Source organism: Neovison vison, chromosome 1 (genome assembly GCF_020171115.1).
Source record: "Neovison vison isolate M4711 chromosome 1, ASM_NN_V1, whole genome shotgun sequence".
Lineage (NCBI taxonomy): Eukaryota > Metazoa > Chordata > Mammalia > Carnivora > Mustelidae > Neogale > Neogale vison.
Genome location: NC_058091.1, coordinates 215,674,790 through 215,701,023, shown reverse-complemented (window position 1 = coordinate 215,701,023; position 26,234 = coordinate 215,674,790). Strand labels below are relative to the sequence as shown.

The window sequence follows — 26,234 nt, the reverse complement described above, 5'->3', positions numbered from 1 at the left end:
TAAACTGACTGAGCCACCCAGGGGCCCTCAACAGTTACTTATTTTTAAGAAGAGGAGTTTGGTCATAGTTGTTTCTGGAGAATAAAGTAATTTGAAGGGGGTAGGGGGAAAAAAGAGAAAGAAAAATGAGTTCCAGAGAAGAAGGGGAGAGAAGTGGTGCCACTTGGCTCTCAGTATCATAAACATTTTAAAACCAACAAAGACATTTCACAGGTAGAACACAGGCACTTACAAAAATATTTACTCTAGTCTTTCAAATAGTCTCACATTGGCCTTGATTACTACATCTTTATGTAGATGCTGAGGCTGACACTGAAACGTAAGATCAGCAAAAAATTTTTACATGAGTTCCATGATTTCCTGAGATGTAAAAAAAAATACTACAACCTGTTCTCAGGACCCTGCTCCTGTCCCACTTCACTCCAGGTACAAGACAGTGACATTAAAATAGATGTATATTTGATTCGTCTGGTAGTTTTCTAAGGTGTAGGTTTTACAAAATACCATTAATGAATATTCTTCCTATGTCATTAAGAAACTTAAATTTTCCTCTATCTAAGCTGAGGAGACTTCAGTAGACTTAAATAGTTTTTGTAAGTTTAAGCTTGGATTCTACTTGGACAGTTACTGGAGACGTAAGCAAAAATTTTAAATTACCATAATAGTTAATTTAGAAAGCTGTCATATTTTACAAACCTTTTCAAGAAAATTCAGTGATTCTTAGCTTAATGGTTCCATAAAACAAAATTACACTAATTCCACTATAAAAGAATCCTACATATAATGATAATCTATGAGCTAGAAGACTTAGGTTCAACGTTTGGGAGTATAACACTTTGAACTATTAATCAAGTTCTTATAATTAATCAATAATTTTAAAGAACTAATTGAATTAAAAAGACATCATTCACGAAGCCATTGTGTAACATGATGTGAAAGTCCTACAGATCCCTTTGTTTCTCTTCAGGCACCACTTATCCCAATCCCCTCAGCCCCCATCCAGCCTCCCTGACATTCACCCACTGTAAATGCCCCGCCAACAGAGTCTTCGGACTCTGAACTCAAAGGGTGAGGCACCAATAGGAAAATTATGCTTTGGCAAGGAGGAAACTGGACAATTGTTTGAGCTTTCCTGAGGTAGTGGTTTCTCCTTCAAATATTCTAATGGTTAAGAAAAGTCTAGGGAGCTGAATTAAAAGACAAGTGGAGTGTTGGTCACTGGACATAAACACTACCCTGAAATTGGTGGTTTCGACGGTTACATGATTATCCCACACTCCAACACCTTTTCTGTAGAATCTTGATTGCTATGAGGAAAATGTAAGATATTAAGGTTGCTGTGGGGCTAGGGCAAGCCTTGAAGGCATTGTACAACTCATTGCAATTTGGATTTATAAAAGTACCTGGCATACAGCTGGAGCTCAGTAGTTTCTGAGCTCTGATAATGGACCGTTTAGAATCTCTGATTTAGCTCCATAAGGTTACAAGGAAGCAAACATAAAAACACCCAACCAAATTCAGGCTAATTGTCGCCTTTGTGCATGGAATTATGGACACCTCGCAAACTATGAGGAGGTTAAGTTCAAGTGGAACTGGGCATGGTAGAGCATACAAGTCCATAAGAGCTCTATTTATCAGACACCTTCCTTCTATCATGATTTCATCATGATGTGATTATGGGATTTTTAGCCATAAGTAATTTTTTTGAAGATAAAGTGATCCATTGTCTCTGCTGCTCTTCAAGCATTTCCGCCAGGCATTTAATCAAGACAGGATCCACCTTAGAATCAAATTTATTAGCAAACCAATGCCCGTCGTTTATCAGCCACCTTAATTCTGCCGCCCCAAAGATACACACACTTCGAAGGTGGGAGCCCGTACATCGTGGATACAAGACGCCTTCGTGATAGTTCCATTTGACAAGGCGGGTCTTACTCTGTAAGTCAGACACATCTTGGGCTGACCTAGAAATCTCCCCAGGTATTCCTGGTACCCGAATTAAGGTAGCCCAAAAATGTTCATCCGGAGAGTACGTATCTTCAGACCAGGCAAAAAAGTCTTTAACGAGGGAGTTGTTGAAAATGTATTTCACAAATGCCCGACTTAAAACAAAATAAGCACTGCCAACAAATATCTCAATGTTATGAGGGGGGGCTTCCTTGGAGACGTTTGTCCTTACTGGTAGCTTCACATATTCATAAGGCACCTGTCTGAGTTCATAGTGATAAGTGAATCTTTCCATTTTACTGGTTGGGGGTTTCACCGTTTCTAACATATTTGCTCCGTTGAGTTTTTTCAACTCTGATACCAATTCAAAATTTGACTTCAATGGAAAATCTTGCCCACACAGATTGATAACATATTTCCACCGAACTGAGGACTTGAGGAGGTCTGACAGGCAATTTAGATCAGCCTGGAGTCTGGAAATGTGTGCATATTGCACTGTCTCCAATTTGGAGGCAATGAAAACATTGGAGAAGCACTTGGCTAAATTGTTCATGGCAACTTTGAAGACATCAGGTGACTTATGGTCATAGTGGATGCAGTAAATATTGTGCTGGTGGTATATAGCATGGAGTAGCCTTTCAACCATAATGGCGTCTTTATGAACGACCAAAGAGTAGGCTATTGGGAAGCTCTTCTCCTCCCTTGAAACGGGCTTTAGATGGTACCTTCGCAGGGTCTGATAAATGTCACAGTCACTGGTTATTGCCACGACATCCTCATCATCCAAGTCAATGATGTCTCTCCTTCTTATTTCCAGACTTTTGCCGATTTCCAAAGGTGCCTGTTCATAGACCCCTGAGCAGTTCACGTCATACCTGACTTCATTCTTCACATTAGTGTACCTGTTCCTTACAAAAGGCGAGGTACTCAGGAAGGACTCAACCAAGTAAATGCCTCTTTGAGGGGAGAAGAGGCTTTTCACATTTAGAAGCTTCAACAGGGAGAACAGCCACAGAGTTACAAATAAGATGAAAACTTTCTGCTGTGCTGGGTATTTAAGACAACATTTGAATGTCTTCATTCTGTAAGAGGAAAAAGGAGTAATTCAGTTGAAATACGAGAAAAAGAACTAAGAGAAAATTAGTTCAGTTCAATCAAAATTCACTGGGTAGTACCTTTCACATGCCAGGCAGAATGCTGGGCCCCAGGGTAAATAAGACAAGGTTCTCACCGTTATGAGAATCCAGAAAAAAAAAAAAAGGAATGAGAATATACAGAATGGTAGTATTTTGTGGTATTCTGTGTTAACTATATCTGAATTGTGAGGGATGTTGGTTACCAAACAGAATGGCCAATTATGTAAACTCCTAAAATATGGGTAACTGTGTAACTTTTACTGTCTGCATTTCTGCTTAGCGTATTTGGGGAGAGATTACTCTGGTTTGGGCAGAACTGGTCTACACAGTTAGATGTCATTTAGGGGTCAGGGGAGATGCGAATGCCCCACCTGAGCCTAAAAGGGGCATCCATAGTGAGTCTCCCTTCAGATCCTTATGAGATCTAGATCTGAAGTCAGATGGGGAAAGCCCATTGTTACAGACTGCATCTTTATGACTCTCCCCGATTCACATTTTGAAACCTAAGCCTTGGGGTGATGGCATTAGGAGATGGAGGCTCTGGGAGGTGATTAGATCATGAGGATGGGGCCCTGTTGATGGGAGTAGCCCCTTTATAAGTAAAGACCCCAGAGAGCTCCCTTTACCCTTTCACCATGTGAAATATGGATTAATTACATTCACACCATGTGAAAAAGTCTGAGACAAGCCTGCATCTGCCCTTGTGGGACGATCCCCATGATACACAGTGAAAGGGAAATGAGCAAAATGTGTAGCTGTGTACAGCGTGCTCACATGTGTGTCAAAAAAAAAAAAGTGATATAAATAGTATCTACACGCAAACAGCGCATGTTGGCAAACTTTTCCTTCCTCTGTCATAACCACTCAACGGTGGCCATTGTAGTGGGAAAGCAACGGCAGATAATGTGTCAACGAGAGGGCTTGGCGGTGTTCTAATAAAACTTTATTTACAAAAAGGCAGGTGGCTGGCTATTTCCAGAGGGATACTGTATAGACACGACACCAGGAAGAGGAGCTGCTTTGCAGGGCGGGATGGGACAGGATGGGGGATTAGCAGCCTGGGTAGGAAGAAGATTGATTAATCACCAAATATCCTTCTGTATTTGATTTTTTAAAAATGATAATATGCTTTTTTTTTTTTTCCAGATAAAAAACAGGCTAATCAAATGGAGGCACAGATGAATTTATTTTGGAAGGTGCAGGAAGGGCAAATCAGAAAGCAGCATCCCAAGGTCTGAGGACAGGAGAGCCAGCTGAGTTCATAGGGCTGCTTCAAAGAGGTTCAAATCCTGAGACCTGGGGAGGTCTGAGGAGCCCGTGTGCAATTTCTTAATGATGAGGGAACTGAAGTCTGACTGAGGACAAAGCAAAAGCGGACACCGTGCAACCTCCTCCCACCCCAACTCCTGGGTGGGACATACGGGACATTCTTTAGGAATCTCCCAGCTATCTTAATGTTAATACCTTGCTAGAGGTAAAAACCTTGACAATGGTAAGGCCTCAAGGCCTCCATTATCCTGTAGGTCCTCTTTAGCATATGAAAGTTCTTTTGAAACCTCCCTTTTTCCTTACCTCCTCCCTCACAACCCCTGGGCAGCAGCTCTTTCTGCCCACAGGGCATGTCCCTGTGCTTTAATAAACCACCACTTTGCACCAAAGATGTCTCAAGAATTCTTTCTTGGTCATCAGCTCTGGACTCCACCCCACTGAACCTCACTTACATCCTAAAACTTCATCATTAGCACAATCAGTAAATGTTACATAAGGACATAATCATTGTTCCCAATTTCCTTAGAATTAACAAGCCATTTGAACCTGATTTATTTTTTCATATTTCTTTAGAGGTCAATTGAAATAGCTCTCCTGGGAAGGGCATGGCCTCATCCACCTTCACTGGAAAGACTTTCGTTAAAGAACAACACCTTACTGACAACAAACTGTCCTCCCCAATCCCACCACAGCCTCTCCAGGGTGGGTTTCTCTGGGGTCCTGTTTCTCAACTGCTCTTCTCACACACTCTGTCCCTAGTTCTCTGGACTGCGACACGTTGCCGACACCTTTGTCTCCAGCCTCACCTGCTGCCCAGGCCTCTGACATGAACGTCCAGTTGCGTGATGGACATCTCCACATCTCCACCAGATATCCCGCAGGCACCCTACCTCCAATGAGTCCCAGACTGAACCTGACATCTCCTCTCCTGTGTTTCTGTGTCAGTGTATGGTGAGACCAACCACTCAATAACCCAAGCTTGACATGTGAGAGCCAGAATCTGACTCTTCCATTTCCCTCACACCCACATTACCAGATCATCTCATAAAGACCATCCCTTCTTCTCCAACTGCATTAACTGATCAGCATCCAGGGAATCCCAGCCAGGCTTGTGGCCCTGGGTCTCGGCTTTCTGCTCCTTTGAAGCAAACTGAAGTGGGTTCCATACACTCAGGCTCAAGCCCAAGGTTCCTGCCAGTTGTTACAGAGCATGGGAGAATGGACTCCGGATACACAGTGCCACACAAGCTGCTTGAGCATGCACTTAGAAGTACGTGTTGTGATAAAATTTGACTTACAAGATTCATCAATTCCAAATCAACCTATCTCATCATTGTCCTAATGCATGGTAAGTAGGCATACATAGGAAGGAGCTTAAATAAATGGTTAGGATTAGAATGAATCCTATCCAAAGTAAATTTTTGCTTTTTCATTTCTCCCTTTATTGGTCTAAGGGATTTCTACTTAGCGTCTGTTACTAGTTCCCCTGATACACAGTGGTATAATGAAAAGATCCCTCCCTCTCTTCTTTCTTTCCTCCCTCCCTTCCTCCTTAAGATTGTATTTATTTATTTGAGAGAGAGAGCATGAGTGGGTAGGAGAGGGAGAAGCAGGCTCCGACTCGCTGAGCTAAGCAGGGAGTCTGATGGTGGGACTTGATCTGGGGACTCCAGGATCATGACCTGAGCCAAAGGCAGACACCCAACCAGTTGGGCCACCCAGATGCCCCAATCCCCTTAAATTTCTAGAGAGGCTTTGAAAGACTTCCAGAGTTGTTGTGGTGCTTAGGACGTACCATGTAACTATCATCTTCACGTATACATAAAAAGGCAAAGGCTGGCTCCCTGTCCTGTCACCCATTTCCAGGGGCTCCTTGCACCCAAGCTTCCCCAGCCTTCCTGAGAACCCCTGGAGCACACACTTCCTGATTCCAGTCTGGTGCCTAGAAAGCCTGATTTGAGATAGGGGGCATGGCTGCCTGCCCAGAAAGGGAAGGTGACCGGGCACTGGTGGCAGGGGCGCTGTGGGAAGTCCTGTGGGAACTGGCTCTGGGTCGCATGTCTGAGCTTCACCAGCCAGGGATGAAAGGTGATTTTAAAGCAATGAGGAGAGGGAACTGGGACAGCCCAGGCATCTGGCTCTCAGATTCTTCTCCTTTCCTACTCTGGGAATCTTTAAGGAGGAGAGCTCCTTACAGATCAGCCCTAGACATCAGGGGAACCAAGCAGCCCCCCAATACCACCCTGTCCCAAGTCATCGGGGAAGGTGTAAGGCCTTTGGTGTGAAAGAAATTTTGTCAAATCCTGAAAGGGACTGTGGGCCTCTTCCCAGCTTTGGTGAGAATCTCTAAGGGCACGAAAGCCTCAGGAAGTGAGAAACCACAGTTTCCAACCGTGGCTATGCTTTCCTCTGGAGAGAATCTGTGTGTGACACCCATGGGGAGCCACAAAGGATACAGGTGGGCTGCGGGCAGGTACCTGCCCAGTGTGGCACCTGCCTCAACTCCCTGCCACCTGCAGCCTGAACTCAGGAGTCCCCACAATGGGAATGAGCTCCTGAGGTCTGAGCAGACCTTGCTGGGGTCAGGCTGCAGTCCTGTGGGCCACATGGTTCCTAGGAGACGAGTGTAACAACGCCACCTTCTGCAAACACCCAATGCCGGCTGCTTCCTTCTTCAGGCCCCAGGAGCAGGAAGCAGGCAGGGCGTTTTGCTGCCAGGAAGTAGTCTGATAATTACATTACAAATAAGTGCCCACCCACAGGAGAAGGGGTACTTCACCCTCCACCTGCCCAGACAAGTAAGGAGTCCCGTCCACTGCGGAGTTCACTGCCACACACGGGGACATGAGTCCCTAGGGAGGAAGACACAACTGAGAAGGACGTGATAACAAGGCTGGATCGCTATAGTTCAGCCAAAATAAGGTCTGTTTGGATAATTCAATAAAGAACCAACAAAGATGGTGAATGAGGCCTTTTCCATAAACCTTGTTCTTTACCCCGCCTTTCCAGGCACTGTTTACAGCCTTAAAAGAAACAGCAGGCACACAAAAGATACGCCCAGCTAAGTGATGATAATTGTATTCAGGGCTAAGTGGCTACAACCATTAGCAGCTCTTCCTCGAACCCTCCTTAAGTCAGCAATCTCAAAACCCAGTACTGCCAAATAGCGCATGCTTGCCTTCCCGAGGGAGGAGGGAGAATGGAAAATCAGGACACTGAGGAGGAGGCTGAGGACCAAAGCACTGACTCTGGTTTAGCTTAGGGACCAGGAATGAAGGATCTACCATCCGTATTTGCAGATTAGGTGTTCTCTGTTCCCTCCACTCCCCTGCCTCTCTTGCTCCCTCCCTGCACACCCACACTCCTCTCCAGTAACTCCGATGGGGAGGGCAGCACTTGGGAGAGATAATACGGAGTCGGGGAGAGGCTTCAGGATATTTAACCTCTGAAGCCCGGTTTTCTTGTCTCAAAATGGGAATGAGAAATCCCCTCGAGCTGCTGCGAGGGCATAGGAGCCCCTGCATGTGAATGGGGTCACCCCACAGAGAGGCACAGTGTACCTGACACCTGTGCCCATCGTGCCTGACTCCAAACCTTGGGGTTTCTAGTCCATTACGCAGGATGCGCTGACAGGCAGACAATGTTACGGAAATGAATGACCCCTTTTCTGACCAACACAGGAGGTGGAAACGACAACAGGGGAGCAGCCGAGAGCTAAGACCTCGCTCGGAGGCTGCACCAGAAAGGCGGATGCCACACGGGTGCCACAGTACACGTCCTCTGCTCCAGCCACACAGCTGGGGCTTCTGCTCAGAGGAGGCCCTCCACTCATCTCAGAAACAGCCTATGGAGCACCTGCACCCTGGACAAGTTGCTCAAACTCCCCCATCTCTGTGTCCACATCAGTACAAGTCTGCTAATCACAGCAGCCACCTATGGGGCTCTGGAGGTTAAACCGGGTAAGGCATGCGAAGTGCTTTAGCACAGTCCTGACACGGACTGCCTGGCCAGTACTGGCTGTGGCTTCATCTTCATCATCATCTTCACCTGCATCATAGTCACCTGAGCGACAAGCTACCCGCTTCTCCTCTGCACTGACTTCCTTAAAGATCCCGCCCACACCTCTGGTTTACCGTCCTGTCTTTTTAATCTACCTTCCATTTTCCCATTCTGACATAAATTCAATGTTTTAGAATGGATGCCTGAATGCTTCTAGGTACTCTTTATTAAATTAATATCAGCATTATTATGAACGTAGAGTCCCCAAAGAGTCGTTACATGGGGCAACGTTCCAGGTCCTCTGCATGTGTGCAGCCCTTCAGTGGATCTATGCGGTGAGCACGACCTTCATCCGTCTTTTACAAGACAGGAAACTAAAACCCGTGGGGACTGAGAAATCACCCAAGGTTATACGGAGCTAGGATCCCCATCAGTTGAAACTTGAACCCAGAGAATTGTGTTCCAGGGATGCATTCTTAACCCTCTAGGTAATACTAATACTGTCTCTTGGAACATAACATTTTCCACAACGGTTTCAGTCCTTGAATAAAATTTCTCATTATTATGTCTTACCTGACCGTCCCAAACCTGAAACAGGAAATGAACATCAAGTCACCTCATCCTGAGACCCCTCCACCCAGTTTAAGGGATTCCGTACATGGAGAATTAGCCTGGAGCCTTGCTGGGGGAGGCACACACTCTGTTCCTGCGGTCAGAGGCTGGGGCAATCCAGAAGACCAGTCAACCTTCCGGCCATGGAACCCATCGAAGGAAAAGCAAGCTAGCTCACTTGAATTCTTGTCTTATATCCCGTCACTGACGACTTACTTGGTCTGGTTGGGGTTCTCTGAGAATAACTAACTAGTTTAGCAAACTTTCTGGGTGAAATTTCTCTCTGCATGAAGAATATGCCCCCTGTGGGGAACCCTTTAACTTCTTAAATATGGTATCATTACATGTTAGCGTGAAAAATGGGATTTGAGAGTTGACTGATTTAGAAATGTCAGGATTTTGTTTGTTCCTAAAGTTTTACAAAGAAGAATCATCATTTAAGAACATTAATATAAAGATGAACTCACTATAAATAAATAAATAAACCCCTCATCTAGCTGAGTAAGCTAAGGTCCTTCTACCACAGCGTCTTGATTTCATTAAGGTCATTGATTCTGCCCTGGGTAACAGGCTCATCATCAAATTGAGAGAAAGTTTTGGAGAAGACCATCAGTGGGAGGATGACTCACCCAAGATGCATTTCTTTAACACCCCACAGCACCTGCAGAGTCAGTAAAGGAGCAGAAAGGCAAGGCTCTTGCCCAGCTGACCTAACATTCTCATTGTTCTAGAGGGAAGACAGCAAAGGCAAGTAATGATCAGACTGTGAGTAGGTAAACAGTAACCATGAAAAAGACAAGAATGGCGTGACTCCGGCCAAAATACGATACAACTAGAGGACAAATCCTCAAATAATTAAGAGGTTATAGGCTCCAAAGGGAAAAGAAAGTGTTTTTCCGTTCTGTTTATAAAAGTAAACACTTCCCATTTTTAAAAAATGAGAAAGACAAGTCTAAAGAAGAAAATAAAGCTCACCAGTAATCCAACCGCCTGCCAAAAGCATTCTGTTGGCCAGGATGTCCTTCCAGACTATTTTCAGTAAAGACACTGCTGTGGGCTTGCTTTTTTAACCAGGAGTCTTGCTATTTAGGTATTGTCTTACCTGTTTCTTGCATTTCACAATACACTTAAGTCCTATTCTAAACTGTGTCCATAACTGTTAGAAACTAAACCACTTCTGAGGTCAACATACTCTTCTATGGGGAAAAAAAACCCCATTTCAATAACAGAATTTACTTTTCTGGGCCTTCTTCACCAAAGCTTACATTATCGCATAATTCCTGCAGAAACCTAGAAGCAAAATCCTAAAACTGACAAGGACTTTAATGGTAATGGAGTTCAACTTCCTCCTTCTCTAGATGAGAAAACAGAGTCCCAGCCACCATTTTTTTTTTTTTTTTGGTAGCGATCATTTAACACCGTTTCATTCTTGGGATGCCAGGAATGTGTTTATTCTGTTATGTACACGTTTGTACATCCAACTACTCCCCCTGGAGGGCCTGGAGAGAGCGGGGACTTTTTTGCCCAGGATTTAGAGCCCTCATGGTGGTATTCTGTCCAGTCTGGCTCGGCTGCTCCCTCAACTCAGACTGTTCAGGTCGAAGTCAATAAAAATCATCACATTCCCAGATTCAATGGACCCATACCTGTCATTTCCTAACGGTCTATCCTGAGCACTAATACGATTTGTGTTACTTATTCCACTCAATAAACCTACTAGGTTTATTATCCCTATCATTCATTCTTTATCCCCCCATCACTGTCCCATTTTTCAGATTAGGAAATTGAGACACAGAGAGTAAATAGCTAGTATAGGGAGGACAGGATTTTCAACTCTGGCCCAATTTCAGAGCCTATGGTATTAACCACAATGCCAGGGTGCCTCTCCAATCTCTTGGCAGGAGTAGAACCCTATTGGTTCTACATCTAAAATGTGTTTTGAATCCACCCACCACCACATCCACGCCATTCCACAGGAACCGCCAAAGGCCAAGCCATCATTAACTCTTTGCCTCTAAAAGAAATAACTTCCTCACTAGCCTTCCTTTTGTCCCTCTAATCCATTCTCTGTAATACAGCCAAAAGAATCATTTCAACACATAAATCAGACTGCTCTCCCTCTCTAGTCCTACTCCCTCCACTTAAAACCCTTCACTGGGGTTTTACTGCACTTGGAATAAAACCAGAAATCCTTTCCATGGCCACAAGGCCCAGCCAGTTTCTGTCCATACCTTCCTCTCTAACTGCATCTTATTCTGCTCTTCTTGCCCATACACTCTAAGCAACAGCTGCCTTCTCGAAGTTTCTAGAATGCCAGTCCCTTTCCTGCCTCAGGATCCTTGCACTTGCTGTCCCCATGTTCGGACCATTATTCTCTGGATCCTGGGGTTACTGGCCCCTCACCGTCCTTCAAGCTGCGGGAGAAATGTCCTTTCCTCTGGTCCTCTCTGATCACCCTTCTCTAGTCTTTTTCCTGACTGTTGAATCCTTGTTTTCTTTCAAGCACTCATCACAGCAGCAGTAACTTTGTTTGCTTGTTTATTTCTATCTCCCTGACAAGCCTTGGTCTTGTTCTAGGTCCAGATCCAGGTACATACCTAACTGGCACAGGGTAGTCATTCAGTGGGACAAAATCAGAAGAACTAAGTTCTAGTCTGGGCTGTGCCATCAAAAACTCCTCAAGTCAGGGCCTGAGTGGCTCTGCTGGTTGAGTGTCTGACTCTTGACTTCCACTCAAATAATGCTCTTGGGGGTTGTGGGCTCGAGCCCCTTAAGGGGTTCTGCACTCAGCATGGAGCCTGCTTGTCTCTCTCCCTGCTCATGTACACGCTCTCTCCCTCTCTCAAATAAATAAATAAATAAAACCTTAAAAACAAACAACTCAACTCATTCTGGCAAGTCATTTAATCTCGGGCACATCCTTACACCCATGTGTTACATGGAATAATGTTTGCTATCCAGCAATGAGATCATGAAGGTCACAGGCATGGACCTCTCTACTCAGGCATAGGACTGCAACCAGAGGAAATGGTTTCTTGGGAAAACTGGGAAAGGCTCCATAAGTTGCGGTTTGGTTTTCTTTTTCTGAAATAGCACATGCATTGTTTCCTGCATTCTGACATTCTAATTTTTTTTTTTTCTCACTCCCTGATGACATTCTTTTTTGCTAATGTCTGGTGCAAATATCGTTCCTGTGGACATACACCCATCTTGGATTTTGAAAGACAGGAGAATAGTTACTCTAAACAGAAGTTGATTTTTCTTTTTCCCTCCATCTGCTCAAAATCGTTTGAAAGACTGACAACCAAAGAATTCCTTTCAAAGCAACCAGTTCTGGGCAGTTATCATCGGCTAACCAGCTGCTGTAAACTCTGTGCATGGCAGAAGCTGTATCAGTTCCCCTCGGTTCAGTATCTTTACGGGCAATTCTCCAGACAGTGTAAGACTGCAGCGACGTGTTAGAGCATCCCTAAGGATCATGTCCCATGCAGAGCAGGACTGAGGATACCACAGCAGTGTGACACACAAAACACACTCAAACAGGGTCTCTGCCCGCACTTAGTCGCACTCAGTTGCTCAGACTGTCAAGCTAACACCGTCTGGGTGCAGGAAAGCGGACCCTCCTCATCCGAGGGGAAGTGGATGGAGGCACCTGCAGAACTTGCTGCAGCTGAGAGCTTCGGTCTACAAGTAGGAACGCTACGGTCACCACCTTTGAGACTAAAGGTCTGAATGCAAAAGGTAGGCATGAACATCAGGGTGTCAACCACTGTTTGTTAATTCTTTCAACTAGTAACTTCACTGGCGTTTCTTCATTTTGGGGAGATTTGTGGGGGTCATTTAAAGTCATAGGAGAAACGAGCAATCCATACCAGTCTGTATTTACCAGATGGCGGTCCCCCAAGGTCATCAGAAATCTGGACTGCCGCAAAAAAGTGCAGAATTCAGGCAGGTTTTTATAGTCACAAAAATTGGGAGGTGGCCAACTTGGTTCTGGCTTTGGTGCATCTGGTCCACAGGGCAAACATCAAAAGCTGATTGTGTATCCTGCTGGGCAAAAGTACTGGGATAAGTCTTTAGCAGGAAGTCTAAAGGGCCATAAATGATACTATCGAATAAAATTTCTATTTTGTAATGATTTGTGACCCTCATTATGTTGTAAGACATTGAGAGTTTTTTCTGTAGAAAAAACCAAAAATATAAAAAGGGTGGGATTTCAAAATATCTACACCCTTAAATTTTAGCTTTGATGGAAATGGCTTAAATAAAATGCTTCCTCCTTTTTAGATAGAAAATATTACACCCAAAAAGCTAATGGATCTGACCCCTGTCTCTCAAGCTTTATGAACAGCAATGTTACATTCCTTTCTTAGTTTCTTCTCTTCTCTGCCTTCCACACTTAGCCGGACACAATACAGAGCCAAATATATTTTTTATGTTCTAAATGTAAAATATGGGTTGAAAATATCTTGGCTTCTTTTTCTACAAGGAAGAAAAACTGAACCGAAAAACATTTGTGTCTTTCTTTAAAATGTATGCTAGAAAGAGAAAAAAAAACTTTCCTCACCCAAGGTCGGCATGTAATTTCACCCCCCAGAAATTTCTAGAAGCACTTATTTGGTTTATGTCTACCTCCATATTTTATTCTGTCCAGAATTAATTCCTCAAAGGTTAGGTAGCAGCCGATGAGGTATAGTAACTCTGATTTGCATGTGTGCACTTAAAGCAGAATCTTTAATGCCCGTAACCACATCACAGAGGCAGCATAGGGATAAACAGATGTGAATGAAGGATACGGATGGCAGAAATGGCTAAAGGCCAGGCCACAACTCTCTGTGAATGGATTAGACACACTCAGTTTTAAATAATCAGAAAAGCGTCTTTGTGTGTTTTCTGTGTTTTGTTGATGTGGTGGGGAGCTGAGCTGGAGACTTCAATATGCTTTGGGACTCCACTAAAAAATCCAAGACCAGCTACCCTAGTGTGACTTCATCATTTCATAAAGATCTGTGCTTCTTGGTTGAAAATGTATGTACATTGTGTGTGTATAGACACCACAAAGTTAAGACCTAGGAATTTAAAATTAAGATAAAGACAAATACAGTCTGCAGTGCTTAAAAAAAGTTCTGACCAAAGAGGAATTTCCAAAAGCAGGGATTTCATGTGAAATGTCTGCAGAAGTCCAATCTAGAAATGACTCCCGGAAGCTCTCCAGTTGGCATCTCCTACAAGGATGCATGCTAGCAACGGTTTTAATTAAGATAACATGTCTTAACATACAGGTTTATATTTGAAGTTAATACCATGAAAAAGTAAAAGATTGTTTAGTTCAGAACAGTCTAAGCAAACACACACCCAACTACACAGAATGCAAAAACAAGAGCCAGACTCCTCAGATTTCCACGTGGATTATAAAGTGACAGTCATTAAACCGGTCTGATAAGGGTGCCAGAACAGAAAACAGCTCAGGGAGATGAACTCGGAAACAGACCCAACAGGTAAGGATGTTGTCTACAGATCTGGTAGAGACGGTCAGTTGCGCTCCAACATCCATCCTCCCTCCCATCTTTTTTATTTAAGATTTTATTTATTTATTTGACAGACAGAGATCACAAATAGGCAGAGGGGCAGGCAGAGAGAGAGGGGGAAGCAGGCTCCCTGCTGAGCAGAGAGCCCGATGTGAGGCTCGATCCCAGGACCCTGGGAATCATGTCCTGAGCCCAAGGCAGAGGCTTTAACCCACTGAGCCACCCAAGTGCCCCCCTCCCTCCCTTCTTTACTGAGGACCCCAACATTGTTGCTGGCAGAGATGTACCCCCCCCCAACACAGCCTTTCCCTTCAGCCTCCAATGTAGAGGAATGGTCAATGCAGGATACTGTATGGTATCTGGAACATTCTTTACAGGAGCCTGATTCAGGGGGAGGTATGCCATTTTGTGCTTTTTCCCCGTTGCTCACTTTTCTGCATGGAACTCTGACGTGATGGCTAGAGTTACAGTAGCCATGTTGGGGCCATGAAGAAAAGGTCAAGGAGTCTCAGAGACCTCAGCCCCGAAATCCTCAAACCACTGAACCAGCAGCAGGAAACACCCACTCTGCCTTCTTGTTACATGAGAAAAATAAACCCTGGTATGTCGAAGGAACTCTGCAAAGATGCACTTTGAATGATGACCATATGAAAATGGCAACGCTCGACATACAGACACAAACACAGAAGCAAGATGAAGCTTACATTTAACTAGGTTACAACAACTGGGTACAACTCCTGTACGACAGTACAATCCCGTAGATGGTCAAGTGTGAAATTCTAGGTCTCAGGTGATGTGAACTTCTCAACTGTGTTCAGAGGCAGATGCGGACTTCGGGTAAACATCTGAGCAGAACAGACTCCCTGATTTACCAAATGAACTCAGATATTGGCACCCACATGCTCACCCCACATCAGGTAGGCACCACTCAGCTCTTAGCAAACCTCTGCTTTGCAGGGTTCTAGCCACAAGCAGGGGGGCGTGCCCCATGATCCCTGAAAGTCACCTTGCAGGCAGCCTGCCTTCTGGTGAGTTTATGCATTAACAGGCTTGTTACCTATTAAGGAAGGTATTAGTACCACGTAGGGTGACCATGTTGCATCATGCTTCCCTCCCTCACCCGCCTGACCCCATTCCTCTCTTCCCTCCTCTCCTGAGCCCCTGCATCTCACCCTCCTGCTTTCTACCTCTGTGTACAACGTAACTGGTTTGGAAAAAGCAGTTAAAGCCAGTGGTTCTGAACTTAAGTCCTGACATCACCAAGAAGCTGTCGCCAGCCTAATGAGTGCTCTGCCTCCTTCCCTGAGAAGGTGGGCCAGGGTGCTAACTCACACGGATGCTGGGATGACTAACTGAGCACACGCACTGAGCATTCTGACAGGAAAAGCAGACAGGCATATACGCGGCACAGCAGTAAGGGGTCAGAAACATTTACACGAGCGACAGCTGTAGAAGGAACACCGAAGATCAGAGGCCAGGGGCTGTTCTGCAAGCTAGGACTGGGCTTCACCCCCAACCTGCCACCAGCACTCCTGCACCCAGAGACCACCTCTGAGAGGCAATGGCCAGGGGTCTCCGCGGGGCCGGATGGCTCAGAAGCCATACCAAAGGTTTCCGCAAGGAGAAATCAGTCTGTGACCACTGTAATATTCTTACAACTTTTCTGTAGGCTTGAAATTTTTCAAAAAGGATTCCCCCCGCCTTTTTAAGTGGGAATCATAGGGGTAAACAGGACTGTGCAGGATTCCAAGTCTTCCAGAAGTCCCTGCCTCCAATGGGATTCAGGCAACTCATTTTTAGTAGCATGATCTTAAACCTCCCTGTAAGTCTGGTGCCACTGCTGTCTTCCTTCTGCAGTTATAGGTTCCAAGTCTTCTGTGGTTCACTACTTTGCTATAAAAAATATCTTCTCTTTTGTTGTTCCATATTTGTTGGAATCTAGTAATCTAGCTAGTTATTGATCATAAAAATATTTTCTTCTATTATTTTATTGTGGTTAAATATACTTAACATAAAATTTACCATTTTGATTATTAATGCTAAAAAAAAAAAATCTCTGCTTCTTGGTTTGTCCTAGAAAAGCCATTCCATAAATGTTGGAGACGACATGGGTGGATGAGCGGGTGGACAAACAGATGGAAGGATGGATGGGTGAATGGACGGACGGATGGACGAGCAGATGGGTGGATGGATGGATGGAGAGGTAGATGGACATGGATGGATCCACAGTTAAAATTTCAACCATTTTTAAGTTCTGCACCATTAGATATATTCACGCTGCTGGACAATCATCACCACATCTACCCACAGAACTTTTTCATTTTCCCCAGCTGAAACTCGGTACCCATCAAACACTAATTCCTTGTTTCCCCCTTTGGCAGCTCCGGGGAAACATCCCTCTGCTTTCTTTTTATGTATCTGATTCCTCTAGGACCCTTGTATTGGAGGAATCATAGTGTCCATCCTTATTGTACTTAACATGTCTTTGAAGCTCATCTATGCTGCAGCATGTCAAAAGTTTCTTCCTTTCAAGGCTGAATAATACTCAATTGTATGTACACCCTACACTTTGATCATGCGTTTGTCCACGGACACCTGAGTGGCTTCAGTCTTTTTTTTTTTTTTTAAGATTTTATTTATTTGACAGATAGAGATCACAAGTAGGCAGAGAGGCAGGCGGAGAGAGAGGAGGAAGCACGCTCCGCGCTGAGCAGAGAGCCTGATCTCCCAGGACCCTGAGATCATAACCTGAGCCCAAGGCAGAGGCTTTAACCCACTGAGCCACTTAGGCGCCCCCCAGTCTTTTGGCTATTACGAATAACGTTGCTATAGACAAGAGAATACAAATACCTATTCATGTCCCCGTTTTTACTTATTTTGTGTATGTTTTATATATACTTTCATCCTTATATCCTACTTCTATCCCCCTTCCGCTGGTTGCCCATCCACCCAGCCAACGTTTACTGTGTGCCCACCACGTGCCAGGGAGGGGCTTTGTTAGAATCTGGAGAGATATGCCCAGAAGCTGTCCTGCCTGGAGGAATCCAGAGAGAAGTAAATAGTGAGGTCCTAGGTGACCTGACAATACAACCCAAGAAATCCCAATTTTTTATACAATTTTATTGGATACAAATATTTCAGAAAAGGTAAGTCAGCAGCTAGCATGGAGAAATGGTTCTTGTACTAAGGGATTTTCTTGCACAGTGGTGATTATACGTCCCTCCTTTTAAGGATCTCTTCCCTGGTTCCACATCCCTTCCTTCAGCTCTGTAATCTCCATAATCTCCATAGAAGTGCCCCCCCCCCCCGCCCCTGCCGATCTAGTTGCTGCAGCTTAACTGGTGTCTGCCTCGTGTGTCACTTCACTTCTGTCTCCGGACCTATCTGCGACTACATTGAGCTCTGGCCGCCTGTGGGTAGGGCAGCGTGCTTGCTGGGAAGACTAAAGGAAGAACCGGGTGGAAGACCATGGCTGGCCAGAGCAAGCCCCTCCTTGCTGCACTCAGGTGGAATGTACAGGGGGTGGTGGTGGTGAAGAAAGGACACAACTAAGCAAATATTCCAAACATGCCACAGTGATGCAAAGGAGCAGAAGGAAGAGAAAAGGAAGCTTGGCAAGCCCAGGAGCTATGGTAAGCCTAGTTCTTCCTGGTCATGGGCACAACTGGCCACCCTCTGCTGCGGTCTGAATGAGCGGCTATCTGTCATGGGCTGTCTGGATCTGAAAAATGGCTGGGAGAAATAGCAAGGTTTGCAGAACCTTTAGAAATAGGTCCAACCTGTATCCAAGAGCAGACAGACTGATCGTCTAAGTCTGAACATAGACAGAAAGCTCTCCTCCAAAGGGGCGGGTGTTAGGGGTGGGGGTGGGTGGGGAGAAAAGCAAGAGCGAGAACTACACAGTATTCCTGGAGATTTACTTGAGGTAACAAAGAGCTCCCTTTCCACCAGGCACTTGCTTTTTTTTTTTTGGTTGCCTCAGTGAGGGAGAACATCCCATCAAAAGACGTTTGGCAGCATCTTGGAGAAGGAAAAGGGGGCTTAGATTTTATTGAGCCTTTTGCAGTTTGGTTTATGGCTAGTGTTTCAGTGCAGGGGGGAGGGATGTGGGAGAGGGCTCCAACAGGACTGGATAAGGATCATGACTAAGATTCCAGGCACTTTTTCTGCGCTCGAGGCTAAAAGCATTCTTGCCATCAAGTGGTTTTGCTTTTTGTATTCTTAAACTTTTTAAATTAACTTTTTAATTAACTTAAGAATCTCCCTTAAGAATCATATGTGAACAAAATTCAACATTAAGGAAATTTTAAATAACCTGAATCTCTTGTCTAAAAGTGAGCTTTAGCACAGAAGTCAGGTGGTCTAGAGCTCAGCAGTGGCAGTGAGGGGTGGCGTGAAGCACAGAGAAATGATAAGGCACAAGTATCACTTCCGATTACTTTGAAATTTCTGTCCTCTTAATCTGCCAATACATAAGCCGAAACTTACCTCTGTGTTACCTACATGAAAAACCCCTAAGCTGACAGTGTAAACAAAGCAGGGAGAGGGCAATCCTCATCATGGACATGTAGTTCCTGACTGTGTGTCGGCAGGTGACTATATGGGATACGGGGCTGTGGGTGGTGGGTGCTTGCGGGTGGGGACACCGAGGCTGGGGTCAGAGAATATGGTCCTCATGGAGCAACCCCATGAGGGATGTTTCAGAGCAGCTACAACTTAAATGCAAACAATGATGGGGCCGATGACAATTCTTCGGATGTCAGCCGCACAAGGACTGCAAAAGATGCCAACTTTTTAAGCCTCATTAACTGTAAGGAAGGCCTCTAACAAAGATACTCACATCCTTATTAATTCCTCTGGCCAGGACATCAGCAGCCAAATCAGCAGAGGACACAAAGGTTTATAGGAAAGAGGGCAGAAGGAGGATCCAAGCAGATTTAGACAAATTTGAATCAAGTACGATGCAATTTAATGCTGATTAATACAAAGACTAACATGTAGGGCCAAGAAATTAACTGCACTTGTACCAGATGGAGAAATGGAGTTTAACAGGAGTATTTGCAGAGAACAGTTCAGGGTTTGGCAGACTGTAAGTCTGGGAGGAGTCACAGTTTGTTGGATAGGAGACTGCCAAAAGACTTTTTTTTAAAGGCAACAAATGCAAAGTAAAACCCAAATCAGTGTGGTCCTGGACAGTATGAGAACCACAGAGCTGCAGAACATGAGGCCCAGAGCGCTCTTAGAAAGCATCTTCCCGACACCTGGGTGGCTCAGTCAGTTAAGCGTCTGCCTTCAGCTCAGGTCATGATCCCAGTGGTCCTGGGATCCAGCCCCGCATTGGGCTCCTTGCTCAGGGGGGAGTATGCATCTCCCTCTCCCTCTGCCTGCCCCTACCCTCTGTATGTACTCTCTCTCTCTGTCAAAGAAGTAAATAAATAAAAATCTTGAAAAAAAGAAAGCATCTTCTACCGGGCTAGACCTTGGGACAGAGGAAGGGATGGGTTGGTGTCTGGGTACAACCCTCCACAAGGATACAGACTGACAGAAGTGAAGCAGAAGAGTGACCACAGGAGGGAAATGGAAGGTCAAGACTGAAGTAGTAAACATTCCAGAGGAATAAAAGTTGGCTCCAAATATTAAAACACAAGCTGCGGGGCCCCATCCCCAGAAGTTCCAATTCAAAAGATGTGAGTGGTCTTGGAATTTCCATTTCTAAGTTTGCAGGGGATGCCGGTATGGGCAGTCCAGGGACCACGCTCTGAGAACAAGTGTTCTAAAAAGAAAACTGTAATTCAGGAAAAAAAAATGTATCTCTGAGATTTTACTAAGATACCATGGCCATTCCATGATAAGTCCAAATTAGGGAGAGTTTACTAGTTTTAAAAGCCCACACATTTATTTTGAAGATTATGCTCTTTTTAAGATTTTATGTTGCTGAACACAAGTTCTACCTTTACTTCCGACCTTTACTACCTTTACTTTCATAAAGCAAAATTTTGCTTCTGTTTCTGCTTTATTTTCTGACATTTTATACGGCAGGCAGTCTCCCTCCGGTCTTCTTCCATGCCTCCTGTCCTGTGTATTATACTCAGCAGGTCAAGCTTCATTACATATTAAATGTGACCTGTTTTTATCAAATGATATCTGGCTTCCCACATCTTCTAAAATAGTAAATTTTTAAAAAAGATTTTATTTATTTATTTGACAGAGAGAGAGAGAGATGACAAACAGGCAGAAAGGCAGGCAGAGAGAGAGGGGAAAGCAGGTTCCCCACTGTGCAGAGAGTCCAATGCGGGGCTTGATCCCAGGACCCCGAGATCATGACCTGAGCCAAAGGCTGAGGGTTAACCCACTGAGCCACCCAGGCACCCCTAAAATAGTAAATATTGATCCACTCCTTTCCCCCAAGAGTCCACACTGAGCCCACCATGCCCAGGGGCCCATTAGGTTTCAACCCAGCTGCATTCAATTCCTGATTAATTTTATTTGATCTTATATACTTGAAGCTTTGGCCTTTCGATCCCAGTAGGAAAATTACCAGCATACGGGATGCATATAAAATGACATGCAAAACAATGCAAATAAATACAAAACATACACCTTTAAATTGTTTGGGAAAAGTCTGTAAGCTAGGACATTGATATTATCTGCTTTGCTTCTCTATAGTCTGGTGAGCAGCGACCAGGTTCTTCTAATACCACTTATTTTCCCTGGCCCCCAGCACCTGACACTTGTTAGTGTGCTACACAGAGGACGTGCCTTTGCCTGTGAGCCAGGTAAATGGGATCCAAGCTTTAACTTCGCCACTGTTTGGTTCTGTGGCCTTGTATAAGTTCTCTAAGTTCTCTGGTTCTCAGATCCTACAGCTGGCAATGATGGAAGGGGCACGATCACAATAAAAATACCAGCACTAAGGCTTACAGAGCACTCACTAGGGGCTGGCGCACACATGCACACAGCGTGTCCACACTTTGCATGCATGACTCACACACACTCCCCTCACAACAGCCCGGGACAGGGTACCATAAAGGCACCACATAGGTGTGGCGCTACTTCCGGGCCCAGGAAGCTCAGCCAAGGCCACACACTCGGGAGGCAGTGGGACGGCGGCCAAGTTTGGCTCCAGGGGCCCCTCTGCCCTGATGCTGCAGCTTTGCGACACAATTCCCATCCATGTTTTCCTAAACACGAAGTCTGCCTAGCCTAAGAAGTAAAAATTTAAATTTCACACTCATTTGTGCTTCAAAATATTGTTTCTGTAAGACGGTGTGATAGTTACAGGACTTTGATATCCCAATCCCGCACAGACTGTTTTTCCGGAAATGGACTCTAGACAGCCTTTCCTGCCTACTGGCTCCATCCCATTCACATATAAATTATGTGTGAGGCTCTCTCATCTTAAAAAGCCATTCCGCCGTCCTGCCTGTCCCTTGAGGAGTGGCTTCCAAGAAGCTAAGCATGGAGGCCACTGCCAGTGCTCGGCCCACACCACACCCACCCCACGCAGGGTGCTCACTCCCCGTGGGCTTTGGGAGAGACGCGCGGCCTGGCTCTCACCCTTCCCCATGAAGGCAGGGGGCTCTGTTCAGGCCTGCACCCCTGTCCCATCCACCCCAGGCTTTAAATAGTGCCCCAACACAGACACAATCAACCAAATCTATCTTTCCTCCAAACTCTACCCCTCCTCTAATGTTCCCTCTTTTGTAAATGGCAGCAACACCTGCTCAAACCTGGAGGGACTTGCCCTGCCCTGTCCTACACAAAAGTAGTCACCAAGTCACTCCAGGGTCTGCCTTGAGTCTGAGCACTTGTGTAACCCTACTGCCCCTGGCACAGCCTAGCCCACCAGGCCTCTCACACCCTTGCAACAGCCCTGTTTACCTTTCGGGAACCTCGGTTCACTCTCGCACAGCAACCTAGAATTCTGAATGGAAATCTCACCAGGATACCCTCAGCGGTGAAACTGTCCAGAGGATGTATTCCACATATCGGCCCCAAAGCATGGCATCATCTTTTCCAATGGACTTCCCCATTCCATGAACTCTCTGCCAGCTCTCCTCTGTCTTAGGGCACACCATTCCCTGGGGGGAGAATGCTCGCTTCTTCCTTCTCCTCACCGCCCTTAGTTTAAGCCACTCCCACCCACCCTTCAGGCCTTCTGACCTTAAATCTCCCCAAGAAGGCCTCCTGTCTCTATCCCAGACTCAGCGCATCTGCGCTCCCACAGCACCCAGCACTGGCCTGACCCACAGTAAATGCTCAAAAAACCTGGACCGATAAATCTGGACGGATGAATTGACTTTTCAACCCTGCATCACATAATCTCACTATGTTGCTGTTTTCTTCCTGCTTCCCAAAGGAAGAAGGAAACTCTTTGAAGCAGACACAGTTACACTTCTGATAGTGGTGCCAAGATAAGCCCCAGGTCACCAACTCATACTCCCCAAACCAGCTCCGGAGTCAGTGATTCAAGAGAGGGAGGGGGAAGAGAGGAAGCTGGGCACAGTCATGCATACTCTCTACTTGCACACCTCCCCCCAGCCATGATCTGAGTTCGTTCAAAGGCAGATTGATGGGGCGCCTGGGTGGCTCAGTGGGTTAAGCCGCTGCCTTTGGCTCAGATCATGATCCCAGGGTCCTGGGATGGAGCCCCGCATCAGGCTCTCTGCTCAGCAGGGAGCCTGCTTCCCTCTCTCTCTCTACCTGCCTCTCCATCTACTTGTGATCTCTCTCTGTCAAATAAATAAAATCAAAAAAAAAAAAAAAAGGCAGATTGATAACTATTTACTGCTTGCCTGTCTTGAGAGTACTTTCTTAGCATGATGTCATCACGTGCCAACTTTGACCTATTCCCCAATTATGCCATTCACCCCTACCTAACTCGGCAGTGATTATTCTGGCACTTAGCAAATTACTGTAAACTTTGGAATGAGTACAAGTACTAAACAGGAGGGGAACCCCCCCCCATTCTCCTATCAGTTTTTGAAAGTTACTACCATACAACCGAATTCTTTGGCTATTGTTTATACGCTAATAAAAGAAGATAATCCAACAGCATCCTAATTAGTCATTTCTCAGACAGTACCAGATCCTTAGAAAGTGCAACACAGAAAATGTTCTTTGCAATAATTAACTTTTTTTTTTTTTTTTTTTAAGATTTTACTTCCTCAAGACACCGTCCAAAAAAGCTGTCAAAAGGGACCCTGGGGGGACGCCTGGGTGGCGCAGTTGGTTGGACGACTGCCTTCGGCTCAGGGCGTGATCCTGGAGTCCCGGGATCGAGTCCCACATCAGGCTCCCAGCTCCATGCGGAGTCTGCTTCGCTCTCTGACCTTCTCCTCGCTCGTGCTCTCTCTCACTGTCTCTCTCTCTCAAATAAATTAAAAAAAAAAAAAAAAAAAAAAAGGGACCCTGGGTTCTAGAACGCCTTAGGCTGATAAGTAGTTTAATAAAGGCACGTTTTGGGGCGCCTGGGTGGCTCAGTGGGTTAAAGCCTCTGCCTTTGGCTCAGATCATGATCCCAGGGTCCTGGGATGGAGCCCCGCATCAGGCTCTCTGCTCAGCAGGGAGCCTGCTTCCTCCTCTCTCTCTGCCTGCTTCTCTGCCTGCTTGTGATATCCACCTATCATATAAATAAAATCTTAAAAAAAAATAAGGGTACGTTTTACGCGTGTAGGATCAAAAAGGGTGACTTCTATGCCTACCAAACTGCATGGATACTTAATATTATTCCTGATTCCCACAGTATTCTGGTTTGTTGCTCTTCAGTTTTACGGATGAGAAGAGGAAAGAATATGGGCTTAAGGGCTAACACCACCTCTTCGCATGCCCAGTAAGGGGGTAAAAGCCCAAGTTTCCCAGGCTACAATGACCCCGAAAACCTCCCAAAGACAGGAAATTCGGTTCTAAAACTTAACGAGCAATGCCCGTTCACTCGCCCTGTTCGCCTAAGATGGTAAACTGACTTGAGTGTCCAGACCTCTTGGCTCGGATCCCCGGAGGCTCCTAGTCTGCATGAGAGGCGCTGCCACCTCGCCGGGGGGGACGTCCCGGTCAGCTCTGCGGCAGGAAAACTTGACCTTAAAAAAGCGCAGAAGCCAGTCCCTGGGAGGGCACCGCCGGGAGGTCCGCCCCGCAGCTTCCGACCCCCAAACTGGTAAGACACCCTCTCCCTCCCCCCGCCAAGCACCTAGTCCTAACGGAGAAGCCACTGGAGCAGCCCACTCCCGAGCACCGCGTCTACTCCCGCCCACTCACCTCCCGCCTACCCCGGGAGAGGACGCCCATGGCCGGGTCTCCCGCAGCGTCGCTCCGCCCGAGGCTGGGGCGAAGCTGGCGGGCTAGTCGGGAAAAGCGAGCGTCGTGACCCTGCCTCTCGGCGTCTCTCACCTGAGCGGCTCTTCCTGGCGCCTCGGCCGGGAGGTCCTAGATTGCGCGACCCCCGCCTCGGGAAAGGGCGCATGCCGGAGCCGCGTCCTCACCGCTCCGGCAGAGTCTGGGGAAACCCTGGTGCGCACACGCTGCGCGACTCCCGGCCGCCGCGCGGGTTCCCGAAGTTGCGGCGTCCGCTTGGCGCGCGGCAGGGTCGCCCACAGTAGCTCCGGGCTCCATCTGCGCGCCGGCACCGGCAGGCGCGCAGCCAGGCGGGGGCTCAGCCCGGGATCCCGATGCGGCACCCCGGGGCCGGCGCCCCAGCTCTCACCCCCGAGAGCAACGCGGCGCCCAAGTTTTCCCCAGCGGGAAAGTGAAAGTCTCGAGGGGGTAAGGGTCCCGGCGTCCCGGCCACCCCGCGGCTGGGATCCGAGCCCCGCACCCGCCACCGCGGGACAGCTCTGCACCCCGGCCCCGGGCGTTCCTCACTGGCCTGCGTGGCCAAGTCGACTTACGAAAGGGAGCAGGGGAGCCCCGAACGCGGGGTCCCCGCGGCTGCAGAGGCCACCCCGGCGGGGTCCTCGAGCTACGCTCCGGGATCCCGGCCTCTCCGCGGCTGCGGCGGCTCGCTCCCGCCTCCTCCCCTTTCGCCAACTCGGCGGCGCGCCCTGCTAGGGAGTTGCTCTCCCTCGGCCGGGGGTGGGAGAGCGGCGAGCGGCCCCCGTGACGTGGAGAAAGGAGGAGCGCCGTCGCCGTGCTCCTGCCGCGGGAGCTCCCCGCCCCTGCACTCCCGGGTCCCGCTCCACGCTTGGGACAAAGTTCCGAGGCGCGCGCGACGCACTGCACTCCGGCTGAGCCGCGCTGCTCTGAGTGTCATCCAGGTTCGTTTTCCTCCCCGCAGGAAACACACAAGATCCCAGGTCGGGAGGGCCAAAAGACTTGCCCGAAGTCGCTCAGAGGGAGGTGACAAGGCAAACTAAAATCTGCGACTCCTTGCTTTTCCCCAAGGCTGTGCTCTGTGGGGCTCTGGCCCTGCAGGAATCGCCTGGCTCTCATTCCCTGCAGGAATCGCCTGGCGAGCCGGGGACAGTGTCCCACGCAGCTTGGAGAAATATCTAGGAACAGCGTGGGAAGGTGGAGCTTTATGGCCAATAAATAGGGTACAAAGTTGTTTTTCAATCAGTGCCTACATGCCAAATAGACACTCTACAGCCCCCTCTTCACCCTAAAGCGGGGGTGAGGGCGGCAGCCTTGAGGGCACAGGATCCAGTGCCAACCCTGCTCACTGAATAATTGAAAGCAAGCACAGACGCGCTTAACCAATTGGGCAGTATTGAAATACATCAATTTTGTGTTGTGGGCGTGATGCAGG

General features: G+C 46.8%; 1 protein-coding gene across 3 annotated transcripts; it reads right to left on the bottom strand.

Moving 5' to 3' along the window:
* On the bottom strand, positions 1-25,393 carry GCNT4 (glucosaminyl (N-acetyl) transferase 4). Of its 3 annotated transcripts, none has more exons than XM_044267016.1 (2): positions 25,378-25,393; positions 1-3,029 (listed from the first exon to the last, which is right to left on the bottom strand). In XM_044267016.1, exon 2 carries the CDS (start codon positions 3,026-3,028, stop codon positions 1,664-1,666), a length of 1,365 nt encoding a protein of 454 aa, XP_044122951.1. In that variant the 5' UTR covers position 3,029; positions 25,378-25,393; the 3' UTR covers positions 1-1,663. The 3 variants fall into 3 exon arrangements, with proteins under 3 accessions (XP_044122951.1, XP_044122933.1, XP_044122942.1); XM_044266998.1 differs by lacking the exon at positions 25,378-25,393 and adding an exon at positions 24,881-24,956; XM_044267007.1 differs by lacking the exon at positions 25,378-25,393 and adding an exon at positions 12,836-12,911.
* Positions 25,394-26,234: the final 841 nt, after the last annotated feature.

Excerpts from the sequence above, each read along its gene's own strand:
- GCNT4 (XM_044267016.1), bottom strand. The coding sequence starts at position 3,028 with ATGAAGACATTCAAATGTTGTCTTAAATACCCAGCACAGCAGAAAGTT.